This window comes from Pristis pectinata, chromosome 8 (assembly GCF_009764475.1).
Source record: "Pristis pectinata isolate sPriPec2 chromosome 8, sPriPec2.1.pri, whole genome shotgun sequence".
In the NCBI taxonomy this organism is placed as follows: domain Eukaryota; kingdom Metazoa; phylum Chordata; class Chondrichthyes; order Rhinopristiformes; family Pristidae; genus Pristis; species Pristis pectinata.
In genome coordinates, this window is record NC_067412.1 from 76,980,909 (window position 1) to 77,004,805 (window position 23,897).

The window sequence follows — 23,897 nt, forward strand, 5'->3', positions numbered from 1 at the left end:
TTTACAAAACTCTAGTTAGGCCACACTTAGAGTACTGTGTTCAGTTCTGGTCGCCTCATTATAGGAAGGATGTGGAGGCGTTGGAGAGGGTGCAGAAGAGATTTACCAGGATGCTGCCTGGATTGGAGAGTATTGAATATGAGGAGAGGCTTAAGGTGCTAGGGCTTTATTCACTGGAAAGGAGGAGGATGAGAGGAGACATGATAGAGGTATATAAAATACTGAGAGGAATAGATAGAGTAGACAGTCAGCGCCTCCTTCCCAGGGCACCAATGCTCAAGATGAGAGGTCATGGCTTTAAGCTTATGGGTGGGAGGTTCAGGGGAGATGTCGGGGGAGGTTTTTCACCCAGAGAGTGGTTGGTGCATGGAATGCACTGCCTGGGGTGGTGGTGGAGGCAGATACATTGAACAGGTTCAAGAGCTTGTTGGATAGGCATATGGAGGAGTGTGGGATGGGGGGATATGCGGGAGGAAGGGGTTAGGTAGTGTGAGGGTGGTTTGATGGACGGCACAACATGGTGGGCCGAAGGGTCTGTTTTGTGCTGTATGGTTCTATGGTTCTATGGTTGAAACAGTTCTTTCAGGTGAGACAGAGATTCACCTGCCCCTCCCTTAACATGAAAAGGTTTTTTCTCTAGATTCCAGCATCTTCAGTCCTTTGTTTCTCTTTCACAAGCATATCCGGTCTATTTTATCAGAATATCATAGCAAACTTGCTTCTAATCCTATAATATCATTTTGGAGCCAACTAAGTCTAAAAGCGCTACCACGAGACATTATTATTGGTTAGTAGATAGTAGGTGAGTGCTTATTTGAATCCTTGTTGGGTGAACAACAAATAGCTGTATTATCTCAGGAACAAAGGAATTGACCATAACATTGTTATCACCTTCCTGACCAGAGCTTGGCCGTACATATGAAAGGTTATTGACCTTAAACCTTAACTATGTTTCTCTCTTCACGAATGTTGCCTTACATGCTGAGTAGGTTCAGCAATTTCTACGTTTATTTCTGGTTTTCAACATCTGCAGTGTTCCTGTGGCAAGTCACGCAACTGTACCCCCGACGTGCAGATGTTACCTTCACGAAGATAGCAACGTTATCACTCAGTCCCTCTGCAGTGCACCGGATAAAACTACATTCCCCAGTAATCGTGCGGGCATGACCAGAAATGACGCCGCCGTTTCCGGGGTCGGCAGCCGCCATGTCGCTGGGTAGCCGGCTCCGGCTATAAACAGAACGGGAAGGCAATGGGTGAAGTAGAAGTGATTGGGAGGGCGAATACGTAGTTTGCTCCTTAGGAGGTTCCGCAGCCTTTGGTTAGAGTTAGTTGTATGGGAGAGCAGCCTCTTGTTGACAGGGTTTGCAGTCAGGATGAGCAGGGCCTGCTGAGAGGGAAGGAATCACCCAGGCGGTGCTTGGGGCGGGGGGCAGGGACCGGGTTTCTCCCAGTCAGGCGCTGGACAGGACAGGGACTTGCTGAATCTCGGGAATTTTATTTCAGGTTAAGCTACATTCCATAACCACTGCAAGCGCTTTTGTAGGAAACGAAACACGGCCGATTAAGATCTGGTGTTGGCTGTGTTTCCAACGTCAGTGCAGAACACCTGCTCATAAGCCTGCCTTCAGTGTGAGCGTCTGCCGTCAGAGCCTTCCAGACTGCTGAGTCGGTTCCTTTATTCAAAACCAAGGGCCTTTGCAGATCGAATTCGGGTCCGAGACTTGTCTCCCATCCTTCCCTCCACACCCCCACCCGGTCTCTAACGTCGCAGTCAACCCCCTCCTTGGCCTTCGTCTCCAATCTATATTGGTTGCAGCATTTTTGTTTAAAAACATCTCCTGCACGATGTCATCTGCACCCATCGATAAGGTATGTTTCTGATTTTAATTTGGTTGGCTAATTTGGCAGTTTTATTTTCACCGGCTTGATAACCCCCATTTTTTTTGGGCGTGTGTTGGTGGTGGTTAATTGAATTTGTGTTACTTTGAAATTATTCCATAGCTGTGAAAGAGGACTGTGTTTAGGACTGTACTCTCTCTGGCTTAGCTAGTGAGAATGTTTGAAGAGAACAAAATAAGGTTGTTCTGTTTGTAACTGAAACCAGAAAGAATACATCCGTCGTCCTGGTGTTTAACTGAAATTTGGAAATTGCACTGAGTTAGCGTTGCTGTTTTACAGCTGCAGTGACCTGGATTTGATCCTGACCTTGAGTGCAATCTATGTGGAGTTTGCACGTTCTCCCAGTGAATCTGTTTGTTCTATTGGGTTCATGGGTTTCCTCTTGCTTCTCAGAGGTGCAGCTTATTAGGCTAATTGGCTCCTGTAAATTGCCCATTGTTTTAAGTGGGTGGTAAGAAAATCAGTGGTGCTAATTGGTATGTGTGAAAATTGGGGAGGGGGGATTGGCAGAGAGAAATAAATGGAGGGGAGGGGGAGTGGGGGAGGGAAATAAATGGAGGAGTGGGATTGATTGCTTTGAGAGCTAGTACAGATTTGAGCAAATGTGAGATTTTGCAGATGCTGGAATCTGGAGCAACACACATACAAAATGCTGGAGGAACTCAGCAGGTCAGGCATCATCTATGGAGGGGAATAAACAGTTGATGTTTTGGGTCAAGACCCTTCATCAGGACCAGTTTCCAAGCTATGCCTACTCTGAAGAAGTTTTCCTCCTCTTGGTCCTGATGAAGGGTTTTGACCTGAAACATCAACTGTTTATTTCCCTCCATAGATGCTGCCTGACCTGCTGAGTTCCTACAGACTTGAGCAGAATGGCTGTCTCCTGTGCCTTAAGAAAATGTAAAATAATGAGACTGAATGTCAAATAAGCATTCTGGCAGCAGTAAGTAGGGTGGAGGGTTGATGTAGAATAGATCTGGAAGAAAATAAAAAGATCTGAAGGAAAAGTTTATTTTGTGTAGTGGGTTGAAAAAGTTATGATGGGTTTAAAAGGGGGCAGAAACTGCCTAAGTAGAAGGTGCAAAACAGTGGTCAAAGACAGGATGTCAATATAGCAATGAGATCATCAGTGGCAAAGGGCTTATTCACAGTGAACAAATTTTCTGCACAAATACAAGTGGTGAAGAATTTTACCTTTGGGAACAATGGTTGATTAAGGAAGTAGGATTTATAGGTTATGTCCTGATAAATATGCAAAGCAGAAAAGATAAAAATGGGAAGATGTTGGGTAGTTACTTGGGATGAGGCAATGATGTTTATCTTGATGGACCCTTTGGAGATTAGCAAAAGCCATATTACAAAGTATATTTTTCTCTTCCCTAAGGAGGAGAGTAATAACAAATTGGGCAAGGACAGCAATGAATGGTGAACTTGTTGGCAGAATACATAATGTTTGTCAAACCTCAGCTGAAGAGTTCTGGTCAAGGATGTGATGGTGCTGCAGAGGGTGCATAGGAGGTTCAGCAGGATGTTGCCTGGGATGGAGCAGTTCAGTTATGAGGAGAAGCTAGGTCTTTCTTCCTGGAGTGGAAGAAGTTGGAGGGAGCATGATTGAGGTGTATAAAATTATGAAGGGTATAGATGAGGTAGACCACAGGGAACTTTTCCCCATATCAGCAGTAGTTAAAACCAGAGGACATGGGTTTAAAGGAAGGGGGAAGAGATTCGGGGGAACATTGGGCGGTGGGGGGAGGGGGGGGGGAAGGTCACTTTCACCCAGAGTAGTAAATACCTGGAATGCATTGCCCGAGAGTGTGGTTGAAGCTGGGTCACTACAACATTTGTGTCTAGATGAGCACTTGAATTGCTTGGCTGTGAAGGGGTATGGACCAAGTGATAGGCGATTTGGATTAATACAGAAGGTGCTCACTGGTGAGAATGGGCAATGTGGGCTGAATGGGTACCTTGGTTCAATTACTGCGTCTAACATTCAGTTAGTTTTCTACTTTTGCATACCAGTCAGTATATAATTTTAATTTGTAAATTACAAAAGTGTTCAATTTCCTTGTAATCTGGTGAGATCTTTGGAGTCAGTGTTTGGAGTGTGCAGGGGAGAATTTGTATTCTGATCTGTTGTATTTAAAATCAAACCATGGTGGCCCAGAATACATAAATAGTAGACTGACTATGGAGAGAGAACTTTTTGCTACACCACATCTGTTGTATTTCTGATAAGTTGTGGAGGAGAGGTTTCTAGAATTGGAGTAATTATTTGAAGTAGGATGGTTACCTCTGTTATGCATTAAGGAACTAAACAATCGTGGTAATTCCACAATTTTACCATTTTAAAACAGTTCTGTATATTTTTCAAACTTCATGCAGTACAGTAGTAGCTTCTCTTCCAATCTTCACCCTTCTGAGTGCAGTGATCCACACTGGATGGTAATTCTGCAACACCCAGGTTTAGGAATCGGAACAATATATGTTGGCAAACTACATAATTGGATATCATAGAGGAGGGTATTCCAGGCATGATGTTTCTATGCCATATGTCAACTGAAAAACAAGACCTGAGAGCAGATGCTATCCCTGCTGAAGTTCTATAACATGACAGAGAAGAACTTAAGCCGTACATTCATGGTTTCCCCTTCCTTCCTGGGAAGGGGAGAAAGTACCTGGAATTTTGGGGCGGCTGCAATTGTGACTATACTTGAGAGGTGCCAAATACAATTGCAGTGGGGAAATTCTCCCCGCTGCCTGCTTGAGGGGGATTTTTTGGAAGGTCCTAAATTGCCTTTTTCCCAGTGGCTGCTGAATCAGTCATTTCTATCCAACTTGAAGTTCCTGGCCACGATCTCCATGACACAACAACTCAGAAATGCAGAAAGCCCTATACATGGCTGACTTTTGCCGTTGATTTGGAGAAATTGGTGTATCCTTCTCGAACTTGGGCAACTGGAGACAAATCTGACATTCTTTACAGCATGATGGCATACAAGCTGTAATCCCAATCAATGGGACCGCAACAGACCCTTTCAGTGAAGGCTGTGGTCAGGCAAGGTTGCCTTATCACTAGATTTCTATCTTAATCACTATATTCTTGTACTTTACCTCCAAGTTTCCTGCTGGAATGGAACTAATCTACAGAATTAACGGTGAAACTGCTGAATCCAAGTCCCCTCCTTCCTGAACTAACTTCATTCCAAACTCTGCTAATGAAGTGCAGTATGCATACAGTGCTTGTATGTGCATACGTTCAGAAGCTAAGCTCCAAGTCATTTTCCTCGTTCATTGAGATGTGTGATAATGGGGCTTTCATAAATAAACAAAACAAAGGTCCTCTACCAACCCAACCCCTGCTGCACAACAGTATCCCTGTTGGCAAAGGTCTATGATGAGACTATTGAAAACATGGACCACTTTCCACATCTCTGGAGCCACATTTGAGTGAAGATGAAATTTGCCACCAACTTCAGTGTGTCAGCACAGCCTTTGGCTGTCCAACAAAAAGTGTTTTGAAGATCAAGCTCTCAAACCCAGCACAAAGCCAAAGGTCTTCCAGACAGCAGGAATCCTTGCCCTCCTGTACAGTTCTGAGATATGGAATACCAAAAAAAGGTATCTTGAAACATCCAATGCTATCTGCAAAATTCCTCAGTTCACTGAACCATTGTCATTGGTTTATTATTGTCACTTGTACCGAGGTACAGTGAAAATCTTGTTGTGCATACCGATTGTACAGATCAATTCATTACACGGTGCAGTTACATTGAGTTAGTACAGAGTGCATTGATGTAGTACAGGTAAAAACAATAACAGTTCAGTCTCACAGCTACAGAGGAGGTGCAGTGCAAGTAGACAATAAGGTGCAAGGTCACAACAAGGTAGATCGTGAGGTCAGAGTCCATCTCAACATATAAAGGAACAGTTCAGTAGTCTTATCACAGTGGGATAGAAGCTGTCCTTGAGCCTGGTGGTATGTGCCCTCAGGTTCCTGTATCTTCTGTCTGATGGGATAGGAGAGAATGACCCGGGTGGGTGGTGTCTTTGATTATGCTGGCTGCTTCACCAAGGCAGTGAGAGGTATAGATAGTCCATGGAGGGGAGGCTGGTTTCCGTGATGCGCTGGGCTGTGTCCACTACTCTCAGCAGTTTCTTGTGGTCCTGGGCAGAGCTGTTGCCATATCAAGCTATGATGCATCCAGAAAGGATGCTTTCTGTGGTGCGTTGTTAAAAGTTGGTGAGTGTCATAGGGAACATACCAAATTTCTTTCGCCTCCTGAGGAAGTGGACGTGCTAGTGCGCTTTCTTGGCCATAGCATCTATGTGATTTGACCAGGACAGGCTGTTGGTGATGTTCACTCCCAGGAACTTGAAGCTCTCAACCCTCTTGACCTCAGCACCATTGATGTAGACAGGTGCATGTACACCACCCCCTTTCCAGCATTGAGTATGTTATTGGTTCTGATGAGACATGCTCTCAAATGTCAGATGTGCTCCCAAAACATGTTCTCTACTCTGAGCTTCCATGGCAAGAGATCAGGAAGAGATTCAAGGATGCCTGGGGTGGGGGTGGGTGTGGGAGAAGAGAAGGCAAGGCAGGAAGAGGAGTGTGACATCCCCACTGACCCATGACAACATTGAGGAAGAGCTTTTGGGATAGCACTGAGAATATCCATATCCATTCATTAGGAGCATGGAAGTGCAGCATGAATGCCAAAGGAGCACACCTCTTTCCCAATTACCCAAATATTGGCCTTGTTCAACATCTCCTGCCCCACATTGGGCTTATCAGTTAGCTTAAAACCCACAGAATTGGAGTGGAAGCGAATCGTCCTAAACCCAAGGATCTGTCCCAAGGCTATGGATTTTTTTCCAGCTTGTGGGTGACATTTTTAGTTCTGGAATGTAGTTGCTATGGGTTAAACAGTTTCCCATTCGTTCTGAAGATTATCTGTACACCCATGGAAAGTATCTCTTTGGAGGAGAGGTGCAACATTGCAATGAAAGATTATCCCCAACTTTTTTCCTCAACACCTGTCTCTAGCTGGCACAAAACCTGTGGTCTTTGCCTTCTGTTTCTGAGATCTGGTTTACCTACAGCAAGCATCTCAAGACACTGGAAGCGTACTATTAAAAGCTCTCCAAAATCTTCCTAGTTCTCTGGAAGAATAAGCAAACCAATGTCAGTATCCTCTCTCCTGGTCAACATCCCCAGTGTTAAGGTCCAGGTTTTTCTGTTGGCGCTATTGGGCTAGCCACGTTGCTCAAATGACCAGTAGCAGAATGTTAAAACATACTCTTATTCAGAGCTCTGTCATAAAAGGAGATGTCCAGCTGGCCAGAGGAAAAAAGATTTGAGGATGTTATCAAAGCTTAGTGCAACATCTCCTCAGCTAGCTCCTGGTCCATGACCTCTCAAAGTGGAGAAGGAGCTTTCAGGGTGGGATACTGAGAACCTTGGTCATCAGGAGCACTCAAAAGGCCTGTGTAAGTGGTGGAAGGAGTGTAACGCCTCATGAACTACCCAGTTGCTTGTTCTGTTAGCTGTCATTTGCCCTCAACCACGGAAGAGTCATTAGCCACTCCAGGATTTACAAAACTGGACTGGAAGCAAATCTCCCTTGATCCCTAGGGACTACCTAAGGAAAAGAGGGTGAGGGAACTAAATTAGTGGCAACATAAAGCTTGTTGTGTGGAGGATGCGGATGGGCTGCAAAAAAATATGGATTGCTTGGCTTTGTGAGACATTGAATTATCAATGGAACCTTTTTAAAGTCATAGTGTTTGGTCCCTTGTATTCTATGCATCATGGCAACACTTTGAGAGAATGGGTAGTTGTGTGACCAAAGCATTCTAAGGTCTGGTGATTCCACCAGATGTAATTGCATAAATTAGTCTAAGTTGCAGATAGAAGAAGGCATCAAATCTTGTAAGGTTATGAACTCCAAGCTGACCAATTACAACAATAGCTCTACCATGTCAACATTGACACCACATATTAGTGTTACATAAGAAGAGGGAAAATGCAATTTATGGCTCACAGCTTTGAATGTTACCTCTTAAGGGAAGCAGAAAGAGATTCTTCTCAACAAAAGGTGTTCAGTTTTGCTTGATTTTGACTTTTGAGTTAACTACATGAAATCCAGCGGCATATTTTTGAAACTTTGTTCTGGAATTAGTTTCTGCTTAATTAAACACTGGCTTTGAGTTCTATTTTTTTGAGAAGTTCTTAGGAGTACTAATATTTGGGATTAAGATGGTTGGAGTTCCCTTGTATTCTGTATTCATTGTACTTCAAAGCACTGCTGTGCAGAACAACATTTCACAAAAGGAATTTGAAGTGCTTGTGCAATTTGCTGTACAATGTTTGCACACTTACGAGAAGTAATTAGCAGGAAGGAGTTGCAGAACCACACAATGTTCAAACTAACAGCAAAAATAGTGTTGGAAAAAAAATTCTTTTGAAATTGTTTGCTTCTGCACTTTAAGAATGATAACAATATTTCCTTATCCTGTTTTGTTCTTATTTCAAAAGTATCGGAGATTGTGTTGTTGAAATACAAGATCAAGGAGCCACTTAAGCTTGTGTAAATTAGCTTTTCTAAAGCCTGGAAGGCAAAACATCAAAGAGAGATGAGTATTTCTATCTTAATGCACCTGGATGCAACCAGTCAAATTTCACTATTCTAGAATTTTATCTACCTGAATGCCATGTGATTATTTTTCATTACATTGGATGATGCTTGGTTAGAATTGTATTCATTATTAAATATAATCCAATAGCAATGTTGGAAATTAATGGGAATAAGAAGTCCTAAGTGATGCAACTGTTCATTTGAGGTGTTGTATCAGCCATGAAGTCAACAAAATGACTCTTAATCTAAAGTACAGTTGAAGTATGATTGTTTACAGCCAATTCATCAATCTTTTTTGCTTGGTATGCATTTCTTTTCATAAGCTATCAAAAATTCCAAATCACTTTTCTGATTTACTGCAGAATATATAAACTGCTACCTGCCAGAAAGGGGGAGAAAAATAAATGGTACAAGTACTCCCATACTACTATTCACCAAAGATGTTGCTGAAGGTCCCACAATGCATGGTATGCTATGCAGCTCTGTATAGTTCTTATCATCAGTAATGCAGGATGTCAGGAGAAACGATCTAAACCTGGCAATCTGGTTAGACTACCTTTTACATGTCCATTTTAGTCTGCTGAGTAATTGTTAGAAGATGGTGCCTAGAAGAGCTATAACCTGATTCCTGGAATCAAGAAATTTTTAATTTTTTTTTATTTACAGCGTGGTAACAGGCCTTTCTGGCCCAACGAGTCCATGCCACCCATATTAACCTACCTGTACGTCTTTAGCATGTGGGAGGAAACCGGAGCACCCAGAGGAAACCCACGCAGATGAGGGAGCATGTACAAACTCCTTACAGACAAGGGAATCAAACCCTGATCGCTGGCGCTGTAATAGCGTCGCGCTAACCGCTACACTACCATGCCACCTAATTTCTCCTAGATAAATTGGGCAGTTCAACTTTAAAAGCTAGTATGGAGATTACCTTTACCTTTTCCTCCATATCCTTAAAATTGGCATTCCATGTTGAAATTAAATTTGAGAGTAGTACAGGGAAATTCTAAACAAAAAATTGAACTGACAGTAAGGTATTTTTCTTTCCTTCAAATGACAGAGGGTGGCCAGTGCTGCAAGTATTGCTGCTGTTTTGCAATTCCTGTGGCTTGTTTAGTTCTGTTCTTTGCTGCCTCTATGGAGTTTGTATGGTCACCCTGTACCCCATAGCTTAGATATGCATTCCCATCCCAAAGACATGCTGGTTCTTGGGCTAATTGCTTACTGTGAATTGCTCCTGTGTAGGTAGCTCATGGCAAAATTTGGTGGTGTTAATGGCCATGCCTTCTAGGGAAATAAGTAGGAGAGTGGGGTTGTTCTGAGAGCCAGCATAAAATTGATGGGCTGGATGGTTGCTGCTTTTGTCATATGGAAATGTATATGGCATGCAGTGCACCTTTTTAAAATACAGTGGCATGCGAAAGTTTGGGCACCCCAGTCAAAATTTCTGTTGCTGTGAATAGCTAAGTGAGTAAAAGATGATCTGATTTCCAAAAGGCATAAAGTTAAAGATGACACATTTCTTTAATATCTTGAGCAAGGTTACTTTTTTATTCCATCTCTTACAATTTCAAAATAACAGGAAAAAGGCCCAAAACAAAAGTTTGGGCACCCTGCATGGTCAGTACTTAGTAACACCCCCTTTGGCAAGTATTGCAGCTTATAAGTGCTTTCTGTAGCCAGCTAAGGGCCTTTCAATTCTTGTTTGGGGGATTTTCACCCTTCCTTGCAAAAGGCTTCTAGTTCTGTGAGATTCTTGGGCCGTCATGCATGCACTGCTCTTTTGAGGTCTATCTACAGATTTTCGATGATGTTTAGGTCTGGGGACTGTAAGGGCCATGGCAAAACCTTTAGCTTGTTCCTCTTGAGGTAGTCCACTGTGGATCTTGGGGTGTGTTTAGGATCATTGTCCTCTTGTAGAAGCCATCCTCTTTTCACCTTCAGCTTTTTTACGGGCAGTGTGATGTTTGCTTCCAGAATTTGCTGGTATTTAATTGAATTCATTCTTCCCTCTACCAGTCAAATGTTCCCTGTGCCACTGGCTGCAACACAAGCCCAAAGCATGATCGATCCATCCCTGTGCCTAGCAGTTGGAGAGGTGTTCTTTTGATGAAATTCTGCACCCTTTTTTTCCAAACTTTCCTGTGTCCTCACCACAAAATTCAGTGTGAGAAGTTTGCAAAGGAACATCTAAACAAGCCTGATGCATTTTGGAAACATGTCCTGTTGACTGATGAAGTTAAAATAGAACTTTGGCTGCAATGTGCAAAGGTATGTTTTGGAGGAAAAAAGGTGCAGAATTTCATGAAAAGAACACCTCTTCAACTGTCAAGTACAGGGGTGGATTGTTCATGCTTTGGGCTTGTGTTGCAGCCAGTGGCACGGGAACATTTCACTGGTAGAGGGACGAATGAATTCAATTAAATACCTGCAAATTCTGGAAGTAAACATCACACTGTCTGTATAACAAAAAAAAAGCTGAAGATGAAAAGAGGATAGCTTCTACAACAGGATAATGATCCTAAACATACCTCAAAATTCACAATGGACTACCTCAAGAGGCACAAGCTGAAGGTTTTGCCATGGCCCTCACAGTCCCCCGACCTAAACATCATCGAAAATTTGTGGATAGACCTCAAAAGAACAGTGCATGCATGACGGCCCAAGGATCTCACAGAACTAGAAGCCTTTTGCAAGGAAGAATGACTGAAAATCTCCCAAACAAGAATTGAAAGACTCTTAGCTGGCTACAGAAAGCATTTATAAGCTGTGATACTTGCCAAAGGGGGTGTCACTAAGTACTTAACATGCAGGGTGCCCAAACTTTTGCTTCAGGCCCTCTTCCTTTATTGTTATTTTGAAACTGTAAAAGATGGAAATAAAAAAAGTAATCTTGCTTAAAATATTAAAGAAATGTGTCTTTATGCTTTTTGGAAATCAGGTCATCTTTTACTTGCTTAGCTATTCACAAAAACAGAAATTTTGACTGGGGTGCCCAAACCTTTGCATACCACTGTATGCTTATTGAGGGGAAAAAATTTTGGAATAATTTGGAAAGGATTTGATGTAAATTGTGGGAATGTTAGGATCTGTTTCTATGCAAGTTGTACTGGAACAAATGGCAATCTGCAGTAGATTTGCTACTTAGAGGATGTTTGTAGTTTCTGTTGTCTTAATAAGTGGCCCTTGATGGTTGTCATCTTAACTCGAATAACTTTAGCCAATTCATTTTTTTGGAAGGATGTCATGAAGATTGATTTTTTCCAATTGGAGAATATTAGACAGTAAATCAGTCTTTTGTATTAACTTTCATATGAGGAGAAATAGCAATTGGGCTTTTAAAATAGTATTGAAAGAACAGGGGCTCCCTTGGTTACAACTGACCTGACTTATGGAAATCTGACTCTACAAATTCTCCCATGCATTTTTCAAGCTAATAATGTTTTGTGGTATTCATTAATGACTGGGTACAATATATATTCCATTAGTTTAATTACAATGTTAGGATGATTATTCAATGACATGAAAGAATTAGAGCAAGTGTATGTAGACTGAGACAACATGGTTACTATAGAAAATGGACATTTCTGATGCAGAGAAATTGGCTTGTGGACAGTTCTTGGGATTGGAACTCTTGTGTAACCCAGGAACTACCTGTATATTTGGTGTATTGGGGTTCATTATTTCAGTAAAGAAGTGCATTACTTTGTGATTTTACCAGTGACTAGAGAATAATGCAGATAATAAGCTGCAAGTGTGTTTTTTAAATTTCAGGAAGCTGGATAGTTAGGCAATGTATACAGTGGCATCTGTCACATTTTGTTAAGTAAGCCTGAGCTGACTTTGGAATTGCTATGTGTTTCCTGCCAGCTTTTTTGAGCTTTTGATCAGTTTGAAAGGTTGGGGCATAATTGCAGATAGCTTTTTTTATATATACTTTTGGGTCACAAAACTACTAATGAAATAATGAACCTTGTAGTCTTGGCCCTGGCTGTCAGTTTACACCAACTCCTGCCCTACAACATAATTCATACTGTCTCAGACTTTGTTCCTGTAGTACTGTTTGCCCCATGGTTGAAAGTACAGCTAAATATTAGATCCATGCTCTGGAATTCCTTTTTTTGCGTGGGATTGTTGGGAGTTTCCTGTGAAGACGGCCTCTGTATCTTTCTTGCTGTTTTAAAATGGAGAATGTGATTGGATATTGAAACAAAACAAAAACTTGAAAATTACTATAAGTTGCACTATATTTATAACATATTGTCATTTTTGTCTTGCACTATTGCTGCCACAAAACATCAAATTTCATGACATATGTCAGTGATAATAAAACTGATTCTGATTTTCAACATCGAGCTGAATGTGCTGACTGTTTTAATTAAATATAAGGTAATTTTATGCCATCTTGATTTTCTCTGACTTTGTTAATGCTAATATTGGAGCAGGTGATGTACACAGCCACAAACAATTGATCTTGTGGGGAAAATAATTTGGTTGCCAATCTTGGAAGTTGAGAATCTTCTAATCTCTTGAACTATATACTTGTATTAATAGTTCTGCATGACCATATAAGAATACTGCATAGAATTGTTGAGAGTATACAATGTATTGCTTTTTAAGATGCTTTTGCCTGACCCTAAGGAGTGCACACTCTTCAGTGGATCTGAGAATGGGTGATAGATGTTTGTGCTTTCCTCCAAAGGAAGGAGCAAAATATTATTGTGTACATAATTTTCAATGGATCATTTGAAAGAGAACTCAGTCACTTTCTTGGATTGATTAATTGGGCATCAGAGATGGTGCTTGGGGTATTCTAGATAATCAAGAATCTCCTTGCCAACTCAAAATATATTGTGAATCATGAGGGAGGTGAATAACAGTGGAATAATTGGATGGTAATTGAGATGGGTGGAAGGGTACTTGAGTATTAATTTCTAATTTAAGTATAAATTCCCAGTTCATTTATAGATCTAGTCATGGGGTCATTTTGGCATTCTTTTCCCCTTTTTTGGAATTCAGTAAATCTTTTTATTCAAGTCACTGATGTCCTATAGTGATACACCTACCAATTGCTGGCTGCTTGGATGCAGTGCACAAATGCTGATGTGTCTTGCTCTTGTCACTCTACTAATAAGACAGTGGCTCTCAAATCTATTTGGGAAGGAATGGGAGAAAAGTCTGTATCCATTACAGCCACTTGGATCCCATTGATACTGAATTTTATAGATTTGTCAATTAATTTTTTGGCATTATTGACCCTGCCATAGCAGGTTGAATTATTTCCACTTGGCTTTCTCAAGTGTACTATTTTGGACTTGAGCATGAAGGGAGTTTGGTTAACTTCTTCCTCAATATCATACCAACTGAAGATCCTCCTCTCTGCTACTTTAAACAAGAAGGATCTTCAGTTGGTATGATATTGATGGTGTCTGTGATTACTGGTAGACAATATTAACTCATCACATGATTTGCAGTTCCACTTGCTGTAAAAACTGTAAATGCATTAGCAGCATCCTGTTAATCACAGCATGGATGCACACCATCTCATTGCTTCTACCCCATTCTGAGGTTCAAAGAATCAACTGCTTGTTTCTTTGAAGGTCATTTGTAGGTATCAAATCTCAAACGTGCACTTTCCAGCAATGGTAATTTCAAATCCAGAACTCCAGATCAGTGAGCATGGCAGAAACTTGTGATATGCCAACTGTCATTAATGTGAGGATAGTTGCTTACCAGTGTTACTGCTTAATTGTTTGACTTTTATCTTCTCGCCATGAGAGAATTTTGGCAAAGCTGTGAGGCATATTCCATAACTCCCAAGGAATTGAGTTAATAACTGAAAATGAAACATTTGCAAGGACAATATGATAAATTAGATAACCTTCAAAGCTGGTACATTGTAGTCTGAATTCCTGTGCCATGTGATTTCTTACAGTTGCATGAGGCATTGAATTGAAATTGTTGCCCATATTGATATTTTCCCCCACAGCTTCAAACTAATGTTTTTGTCATCAATATTGTTTTAACCTCCTGGCATTAAAATGCCTACCACAGCCAAGGTTGGTGGGATAGCAGTTTAGAGTAGAAGCCTTAACCAATCAAATCCATCTCCTGCTGTTAATAACCTTCCAAAATGAAACTTCCCCTTAGTTTTGGATCAGATGCTAAGTAGAATTTGAGACTTCATGAGTAGTCCTTATTCTCAGATATCAACGATTAACTGCTAGATTACAAGAGTTTTTATTGTCCTTCAACTGGACTAGGCACAATGGGGGGAGGAATAGTTTGAAGTAGTGCACTTTCTGCCACCTATCTAGGTCTTCTCTGTGTTCCCAATGCACAGCCTTCAGTTTCTCAATAGCATTCTGACTGCTGCTTCTGCAATTTGAGTAGTCATGGGCAAGAGATTTTTACGAGTCAGTGGGGATGTTGCACTTCCTCAAGGTGCACTCAGAGCTTTGCTCTGTCCACCTGATAATGTCCTCCCGTGACAGAGCTCAGAATAGAAGGCCTGCAAATGATGTCTCCTGCCCAATGTAGTGGACTAAGAATAACTTGGGCCAGCATCCCTAGGCCCAAGAGAAATGCTGATGTTGGTTTGCTTGTCCTTTCAATGACTTTGGAAGATTTTGCAGAGACAGGTTTGGTGACATTTTTCCAGTTATTTAGATGCCTGCTGCTGGTAGTCTGTCTCAGAAGCATACAGAAGGGCAGGGGCAAATGGTACCTGGTAAGCCATGAATTTTGTGAGGTCTGAAGATCCAATCATCAAATACCCGATTCCTCAACTGACTAATGTGTGTGCTGGCTCTTTGGTGAATTTCATCAATGCTTGTCCCTGCTCAGAGGTGGCTTCTATGATGTGGGAAGTGATTACCAAGGATATGGGAAGTGGTCCATGGTTTTCTCAGGTCTCACTGTGAACCTTTTAATGAAGGAGGGCAATGTGATGCAGTATGGGGAGGTTGGTAGAGGACCTTGGTTGTGTGGATGTTGAAGGTCAGGCACCTCCTTGGGGTGGTTTTACCATGGATTGCTTTTATAGCACTGAAAACCCCACAAGCATCTCACCTGTCAGGGAGCTACTGAATTTCTTGTGCTTTTTTTAATCCACCATCTGTCCTTTAGATCACAGGTTTTCTGCTGGACTTCTGCCTTTATATGTACATAGAGCAGTTTCCTTTCCCCTGAATAAAAGTGAAGCTTCTGATCCAGAGAAGCCAAGATTCTCTTGGGTACCAATTATGGCAGACTTCAGGGTGGCCCATGATCTATGGCTGGTTTGCAGCTCCTGTAGGCTTGAGAGAGAATTGACAAGTTTTCTGTGAGGTGCTGTGTGAGAGCCGCCTTTATGGGGTATTTGAGAACTTGTGGCAATGCTTCTGGTGACTGCTTTGGGGCCAGGTTGATAGATGCATCAGTTTAAAGGTGACTAAGTTTATTTACAGTTTCAAGATTTGGTGTACAGGCTGTCCCAGGTAATGAATGGCTTCAGTTTTCACACACCTCCATAAGTCAATTTTGTCTATAAATCAGAAAATAAACATCAGTTGATATGGTAACCATATCCCTACAGTACTGTATTGAATGGTATCAAAAGCACAAGACTGATAACAATTACTAAAAGTGGAGAGAGGGAGGAAACTGTTTCATAGAAATGAATGTATGTACGTATGTCAGACTTGTGTTTAATAATTTTATGGGAGCTCACTCGTATGTGGGACTGTCTAGAAGTTGGGCATTCGTAACCTGGAGATGACCTGTATTTTGCTGCTGCTTAAGGAAATTTATTGTGCTTGTTTTCTATGAAGAATGTAAATCAGTCCAGTCATGAGTGTTTCAAGGCAAGTTGATCAACTTATTTTGGCCTTGTTTTGCCTGAACTAGAACTGAGGGCCCTTGCTGGCACCTTGTCCCTATTGTAGTTAGACCATTTATTCAATTAAAGTTGGTATCTCTGCAGGTTGATTGACTATGAATCTGGATAGCATGCATTTGGATAGAACCTAAAGCCCATCTTATCTGAGTAGGTCCAAGTAAGAGAGTCTATGATGTCACTTTCTTGGTGGAAAACATGGTTTAGATATTTTTTAAAAAATGTATATCGAGGGGGGGAGACCAGCATGAGTTTTAATCAAGCTCTGATTTGGTATGTTGCTGGGCTGTCTCATGTGTACTGAACCAACTGCTCCCCAAAGTACAAGTTCATTCACCTGCCACTCCCTTCTCCTGCAGAAACAAAAAATCACTTGTCCTGCTAGATGTATAGCGTCTACATTCCATGAGTGTTAAGTGAAACTGATAAAATGAGGGAAGTGCTTTCTCTCAGATCTGTGATTATTTGCAATTGGATTTAGAATGTCCTAACTCTCTTTGGTTTGGATATTATAGCCAAAGCTGGATCTAGATCAGGACATGACTGAAAAGCTTGTATTCCAACACAGCTGCTTTAAATCTTAGGCTTTCCCATGTGATTGGGTGTTCAGGACATGGTCCCTAATCAAAATGCTAGCTACACTTCCTCATTTACTGCTGCTGAAATATTTCGCCTAAGAATGTGTCATTGTGTTGCAGTTTTGAGACTACTCATTGTCTGGCTGTAACAGATGGTACTGCAAGGACCAGTGAAATAGGCTCCAGTTTTGCTTAAACCTATTGTTCCCAGATGTGTTGGTTTCTTAGCTGTCTGTAGTCAGTGGCACCAGTTAGTTGCTTGGCTATTTAGCTCTTTTTGTATTAGTCATCTACTTTTCCATCCTTTTTAATACTTTTAATCCCAAACACTAAAGTGAAACAAAACTGGGTGACTGTGCTTAAGTTTGGAAAATTCTTCCCTTTTGCTCTGTACCTTAGTGCTAAAATCTTGCAGCGCAAAGGCATCCATTCAGCCCATTGTGACTGTAGTGTCCTGAAAGGAAGAGATGGGGAGAGAGGTTTATGGAGTGAGTTCCGGACCTCGGGCTTTTTTTTCTTCAAAGCCCAGAATGTTTCTTTAGTACTTTGCCTGATTCCCTTTGTCTGTGTAGTTGAATGTGCTGCTTCTGTTCTTCAGGGCCATGCATTTAGGTCATGTTGGATTTAAATAAAGCTTCCACATTCTTTGCATCCTGAACTAATCACAGTCACATGCTAAAGTTTTTGAGTGCAGAGCCACTAACGGTATGAAGGTTGATTACTCCATTCCGCCACCCGCCACCCCCCACCCCCACCAACCCTGCCCTTGGGGACACGAGGTTAATGTGAGACTTGAACACTTATTCACATTGAATGTCTACTTTATTCACTAGGAGAATTTTGGCTTGCTAAAGGCCTCTGGTGGCATATCAGAATATTGCAGCACCAAAACATTTGAATGCTTTAAACTTGAAATTACACTTAATAAAAATCCTGTACCATTTTGGCTGTGTCTTGTTAATATGAACCAATGTTGAACACAGCCCATTAATTTGTTAGTTGTGCTGTTTTTGCAAAGAGTCATAGCTCTTCTACTTGAGCAAGTTAAACCCAATTCCCAAAAATTCCTGATGAAAGGTCTTGACCTGAAACATTGACTGTTCATTTCCCTCGATAGATGTTGCCTGACATGCTGAGTTCCTCTGGCTCCTTTGTGGGTTGCTCCCAAAAAACTAACAGGTTAAATCTTTAAGGTTGGATGATTTTTGGTGCCCAAAGTCCTGTCATGAATACAGAGCAGCACAGCAATCAACATACAATATGTTCAGAAGTTTAATCAAATTGTAGTGCTGGTGGCAGTATGTAGAGGAGGCTTGAAATTGAATTAACAAAGAACTCTATTTTTAATGCATGACATTTTAAGCTAGCACTTTATGACTTTAAAGATACCAGAAAGAATGTTTTGAAGAGTAAGCATTAATAGAATTGGGACAATCAGTTGACCTTACAAAGTCTTTCTCACAGTCATCAGGGAATAGATCTAGAGGATGAGTCTAAACAGGGAGAACATATTCTGTAAGTTATGATTGAGAATAAGAAAGACCAAGGTCCTCCCTTACACCCTGCCACACTGGCAGGACAAGCCCACCCAAGGTGATGGTATAGTGTATGGGGGAAGCCATGAGCCATGGGAGCCCTTACCATGAACCTCTGGAGATTAAAATTAATGTTATTGGGTCAAACATGAACAAGCTAACCACCACCTGATTGCCATCAGCTGATAAACTGGAGCACTTTCATGTTGAACAACATTTGAAAGCAGCCAAGACACAAACAAAGTTGGGACTTCATTGTTTGTCAGTAAAGTATCTTGGTAATGGTCAGCTTGATCAGTGATGCCTTGAAGGATATAAGTCTACAGAAAGTAGTGAGCTGGGAGCAGCACCAGGTGTATTGAAAAACAAGTTGTCAACCTGGAGAAGCAGCAGTGTAGGATGATGTGCCATAGACAGAATCAAGCAACCTTGCAATCAACAGAGCCATTTGAACCAGCCATATTGCAGGTGGTGGTCATTTAACTAGCTAACATGAGCAGGCATCTAAGAATATCTCTATCATTTGGCAGGGACTAGTATACAAGGGCTTGAGACAGGAATAAAACATTTTTGATGATGATCAGCCAGAAATGCAGAGTGGGTGATTCATCTTGGCTTCCTCCTGAGATGCCCATCATTAAGAGTTAATTCTATCTGTCATAAAAACGTAACCAGGCTAGCTTCTATTTTTTAGAGTTTTGAATAATGAGAAACAACCTCATTGAAACATACATTTCAAACCCTCCAAGAATTTTCTTTTTTTCCCCAAATCTTCTTGCAATAAAATGATGTTTTCCCTGGCTGACATAACCTCAAACTAACCGGCTGTTTGGGAGTAAAACAAAGAGAAATAGATTCACCTCCCTTTGACTGAAGCTATGGAATTCTCTGTACTGGAGGGCTAAAGAAGCAAACGTTGTTAATTTCATGTTTGGCAGCAACAGAATATGCCATTTCATAAAAGACTGAATGGGAAATGTTTCCTGATTTTTGGGGAGTACGTTCCTGAGCACTGGTTTCAGGTTTGCCTCAGTGCCACAGTCAAGTGGTGACTTCAACTCAAGAGTGGTCAAGGAGCTTGACCAACAACTGGAAAAAGGCACTCTAAGCCAGAATGCCAGGATGTGATATTCTGCAAATGCCTCCTGGTCAAGTAAGGAAAGTTAATATTTGGGCTCAGTCAAGCTTGGATTGGTTGGGTATTAATTTTATACCTGAGTGGACCTTTTAAAATGTTCCTTCCCTTGTCACTGATTTCACAATGACCACTCCTAGGCTGAAGCAGATTGTTCGAAGACTTTGCTACTCTTCAATACAACTCTCTGCCCATTAAATGTCTTCAAATTATGCACTTAACCAATCATTGGTTTTTCTATATAGTTTATGAAATCCAATTAGTGTTGTAAAATTTTTGTTTTTATTTGGAATACATTTCAGATTGGTGTCCCTTTTGATGGTGCTTTCAAGTGCACTATATACGTTTTTTTGATGGCAAGTTCAAGATCCACTCCTAAACTGCTGTATAAGAGACCCAAATTCAGTGATCCAATCACCCCATAATTTGTTCCAGTTGTAATATTTTTGTTTGATCTTTCCAAGGATCAGTTATGGAGAGAGAGTTAACACTTCAGATTGATTGAAGGTCAGCCTGAAACATTAACATTTCTTTTTCTCTCTGCAAAAGCTGCCTGACCTGAGGATTTCCAGAGTTTTCTACTTGGATTTCCATCACTAACAAGCTTCTTTCTTTTGATTGGCAGCAAGAATCCTGGCTTTTTGGTTTGCTCCCCACTCTGCCTACCTTAAATTATTGCAGTTGCATTTCAGCTTTTACAGTCCAAGCATTTTCTACATAGCTCAATCCACTCGAGTCTGGATTTACACCACTGAACTGTCACTATGTTTAGTGAGAAATGTTCCACTTTGTTCTTTAACAAAAATCATCATTAATATGCAACAATGTTTACTGAGGGCTGTACACCTCTAGTCAATGTGGAATATTGGTTTTGGGCTGTATTAGCTATCTTAATTTGCTCTATTTAGTCACCAGTTCACTTCTTTCCCTTCCTCTGATCCACAGGTAAACCTGCGCCTTATTTTAGTTAGTGGGAAGACGCAAGAGTTTGTGTTTTCACCAAATGATTCTGCTTCAGATATTGCCAAACATGTCTATGAAAACTGGCCTGTGGGTAAGTGTCCTAGATATTCCATCAGGTTTTTTTTGTGATAAATGTACCAGATGAGGAGCTAATTATTGTTTGGTTTTTTTTTGTGGTACCAATGTCACTTTAATCTATTCAACCTGATTTTTAACTTCAGTGTTGAAAGCCTAGAGTACCATGAGAACTGAAGATATTAGTAGAGAAGGTGAAGTAAATGGAGAAATGAGTAATGTGGCACCACATTTTGCTTTGAAAATACTTACAGGATGGGAAAATAATCGATCGGGTTAAGGAATACCTTGGTTTTTTGATCCATTAATTAAAGTGGCTGATGCATGAAGCTTTTCTCTCTATTAATGCAGAGGAAAGGAGCAGACCTTTAGAGGTATTTGAGTTGAGAAAAAGAGGAAAATGCAGATTTTTTCCATAATGAATGGCACTATAATAAGTGAAAATTAACAGCCTTGCTGTTTGTCAAAAATAGTAATTTTTAAAAAATTTAAAAGTAGTGGTATTCTCCATTTTAAAAGTGGGTGATGAAACATTTATCAAATGGCTTCTATTGGAAAAAGCTGCTCAATGGTTTTGTTTGTACAGTAGAAAACTGTTAACATCTGAGCCAGGCATATTTACTCAAGGTCAATGCATTGTTTGTGATTGATTAACCAGCTTTTCTTATTGAAAGAACCTAGAGACTTGGGCCTGTTACTGGGATTGAAAGTTCTCGCCTATCTTTGCAAGGCACCAATTTGTAGTCTTACAATGTGTAGTGACTGGGTACCACTGGCAAGGCCAGTATTGATTGCCCAGCCCTTGTTTCACTTGACAAGCTGATGGTGAGGAGCTGTCTTGAACTGGTGAAGGTACTCCCAGAGTGCAGTGGAGAAACAAGAATGGCAGATTTATTTGGGGGGAAGGGGCATTCTTCTAGAGGAACATGACAGGCACTGTACTAGACGTTTATTTTTGACTGCAGAGGAACAAAATTAAAAATGTTATTAATATGCATAGAGGTAAATTAGAGCATAAGCTTCAGGTTGGTGTAGTTTGGAATTGCTTTATTATTGTCACTTATACCAAGGTACAGTGGAAAAACTTGTCTTGCATACCATTCATACAGATAAATTCATTACACAGTGCATCGCGGTAGTATAAGGTAAAACAATAATAGAATGCAGAATAAAGTGTAACAGCTACAGAGAAAGTGTGTTGCAGGTAGACAATAATGTGCAAAGTCATAATGAGGTAGATTGCAAGGTCAAGAGTTCACCTTATCGTACTGGGGAACCGTTCCAAATAGCAGGATAGAAGCTGTCCTTCAGCCTGGTGGTACGTGCTTTCAGGCTTTTGTGTCTTCTGCCTGATTGGGGGGGGGAGAAGAGAGAATGTCTGGGGTGGGTGGAGTCTTTGTCTATACTTCTCGTTGCCTTGGTAAAGCAGCCAGCATAATCAGAGTCCATGGAGATGAGGCTGGTTTCCGTGATGTGCTGGGCTGTGTCCACAACTCTGCAGTTTCTTGCGGTCCTGGGCAGAACAATTGCCATACCAAGCCGTGATAACATCCAGATAGGATGCTTTCTATGTTGCATCGATAAAGTTGGTGAGTGTCAGAGGGGACATGACAAATTTCTTTAGCCTTCTGAGGAAGTAGAGGTGCTGGTGAGCTTTCGTGGCTATGGTGTCTACGTGGTTGGACCATGACAGGCTATTGGTGGTGATCACTCCTAGGAACTTGAAGCTCTTGACCTCAGCACCGTTGATGTAGAGAGGAGCATGTACACTGCACCCCCCCCCCCCCCCCCACCCCAGAAGTCAATTGACCATTTCTTTTGTTCTGCTGACATTGAGGGAAAGGTGGTTGTCATGACACCATGTCACTAAGCTCTCTGTCTCCTTCCTGTACTCTGTCCCATTTGAGATATGGGCCACTACAGTGGTATCATCTGCAAACTTGTAGATGGAGTTACAGCAGAATTTGGCCATGCAGTCATGAGTGTATAGGGAGTAGAGTAGGGGGCTAAGAATGCAGCCTTATGGGGCACCAGTGTTAAGAATAATCATGCCGGGGGTGTCGCTGCTTATCCTTGCTGATTTGTGGTCTGTTGGTCAGAAAGACAAGGATCTGGTTGCAGAGGGAGATGTTGAGTCCCAGGTCTTGGAGTTTGGTGATGAGGTTGCTTGGGAATGAGTATTGAAGGTAGAGCTGTAGTCAATAAACAATGGTCTAACATAAGTGTCTTTACTGTCCAGATGCTTCAGAGATGAGTGTAGTGCCAGGGAGATGGCACCTGTCATAGACCTGTTTTGGCAGTAGGTAAATTGCAGTGGGTTGAGATATTCTGGGAGACTGGAGGCTCCTGCCAGGATTTGAGCATCCTAGGGGATGAGTGCAAAAATCAAGATTGAAATTTCTTGCTTTATGCCAGTGAGTATGTTCCTTTATGGGGGAGTGTTAGGGTGCATTGGAAGTATCCCTTTGCAGTGACTATTCTTGTGAACTCTTCAAGTCATGAGGTTACCCAGAGGACATGATTTTTATCCTATTGACTAGCAGTGATCACTGGATGGGGGGATGGGACTAGGACCATACAGTGTCTATTGCTCAGCATTGTATTAAATAAGTGTATCTTTGTCAGAAGAGTGCACCCAGGAATTTTTATGCAAATTATTCAGCCTCTTGAAAGCCTCCTATTTCCTTCTGTGATAAGTTGAGGCATCACACTACCTCTAAAACAGTTGCGGTTGACAGATCAGGTTTTCTCTTTTTTTTAATCAAACTTGCTCTGCAATGTGTTTGCACTGGTGTAACCACACTCACCATTTTGAAGCTGTCAATAACGGCCTGCAGAATTGAGGAGAAAGTGAAAGTGCTTTGGTGTGGTTGCTTAAATTTTTATTTTATATTTTGGATATTGCAGCTTTCATTTTGAAATGGCACTGCTCTCCTAATAAACGTTAGATTTGAATCCATGTTCAAACTTGTATTTTTATATTGGATGTTTCATTTGTTTTATAATTGTATTTTATTTGCTTTTCTTACAGGTTGGGATGATGAACGGGTCAGTAGCCCCAATATTCTTCGGCTTATTTACCAAGGAAGATTTTTACATGGAAATGTCACACTTGGGGGTAAGTTTATAAACCTTGATATTTCTGGTAATTTAAAAGACTTTGCGAGGATTAGACTATGTTGATGCAGCATTCTG

General features: G+C 41.2%; 1 protein-coding gene across 1 annotated transcript in view; it reads left to right on the plus strand.

Annotated features, from left to right (window-relative positions):
- Positions 1-1,199: 1,199 nt before the first annotated feature.
- The window catches only part of LOC127573706 (ubiquitin-like protein 3), a 30,519-nt gene continuing 7,821 nt past the window's right edge, over positions 1,200-23,897 (plus strand). The window contains exons 1-3 of the mRNA XM_052022145.1: positions 1,200-1,872; positions 20,610-20,718; positions 23,734-23,820. Coding sequence (XP_051878105.1) covers positions 1,849-1,872; positions 20,610-20,718; positions 23,734-23,820 — 220 coding nt within the window. The 5' untranslated portion in view covers positions 1,200-1,848. The remainder of the gene's footprint in view (positions 1,873-20,609; positions 20,719-23,733; positions 23,821-23,897) is intronic.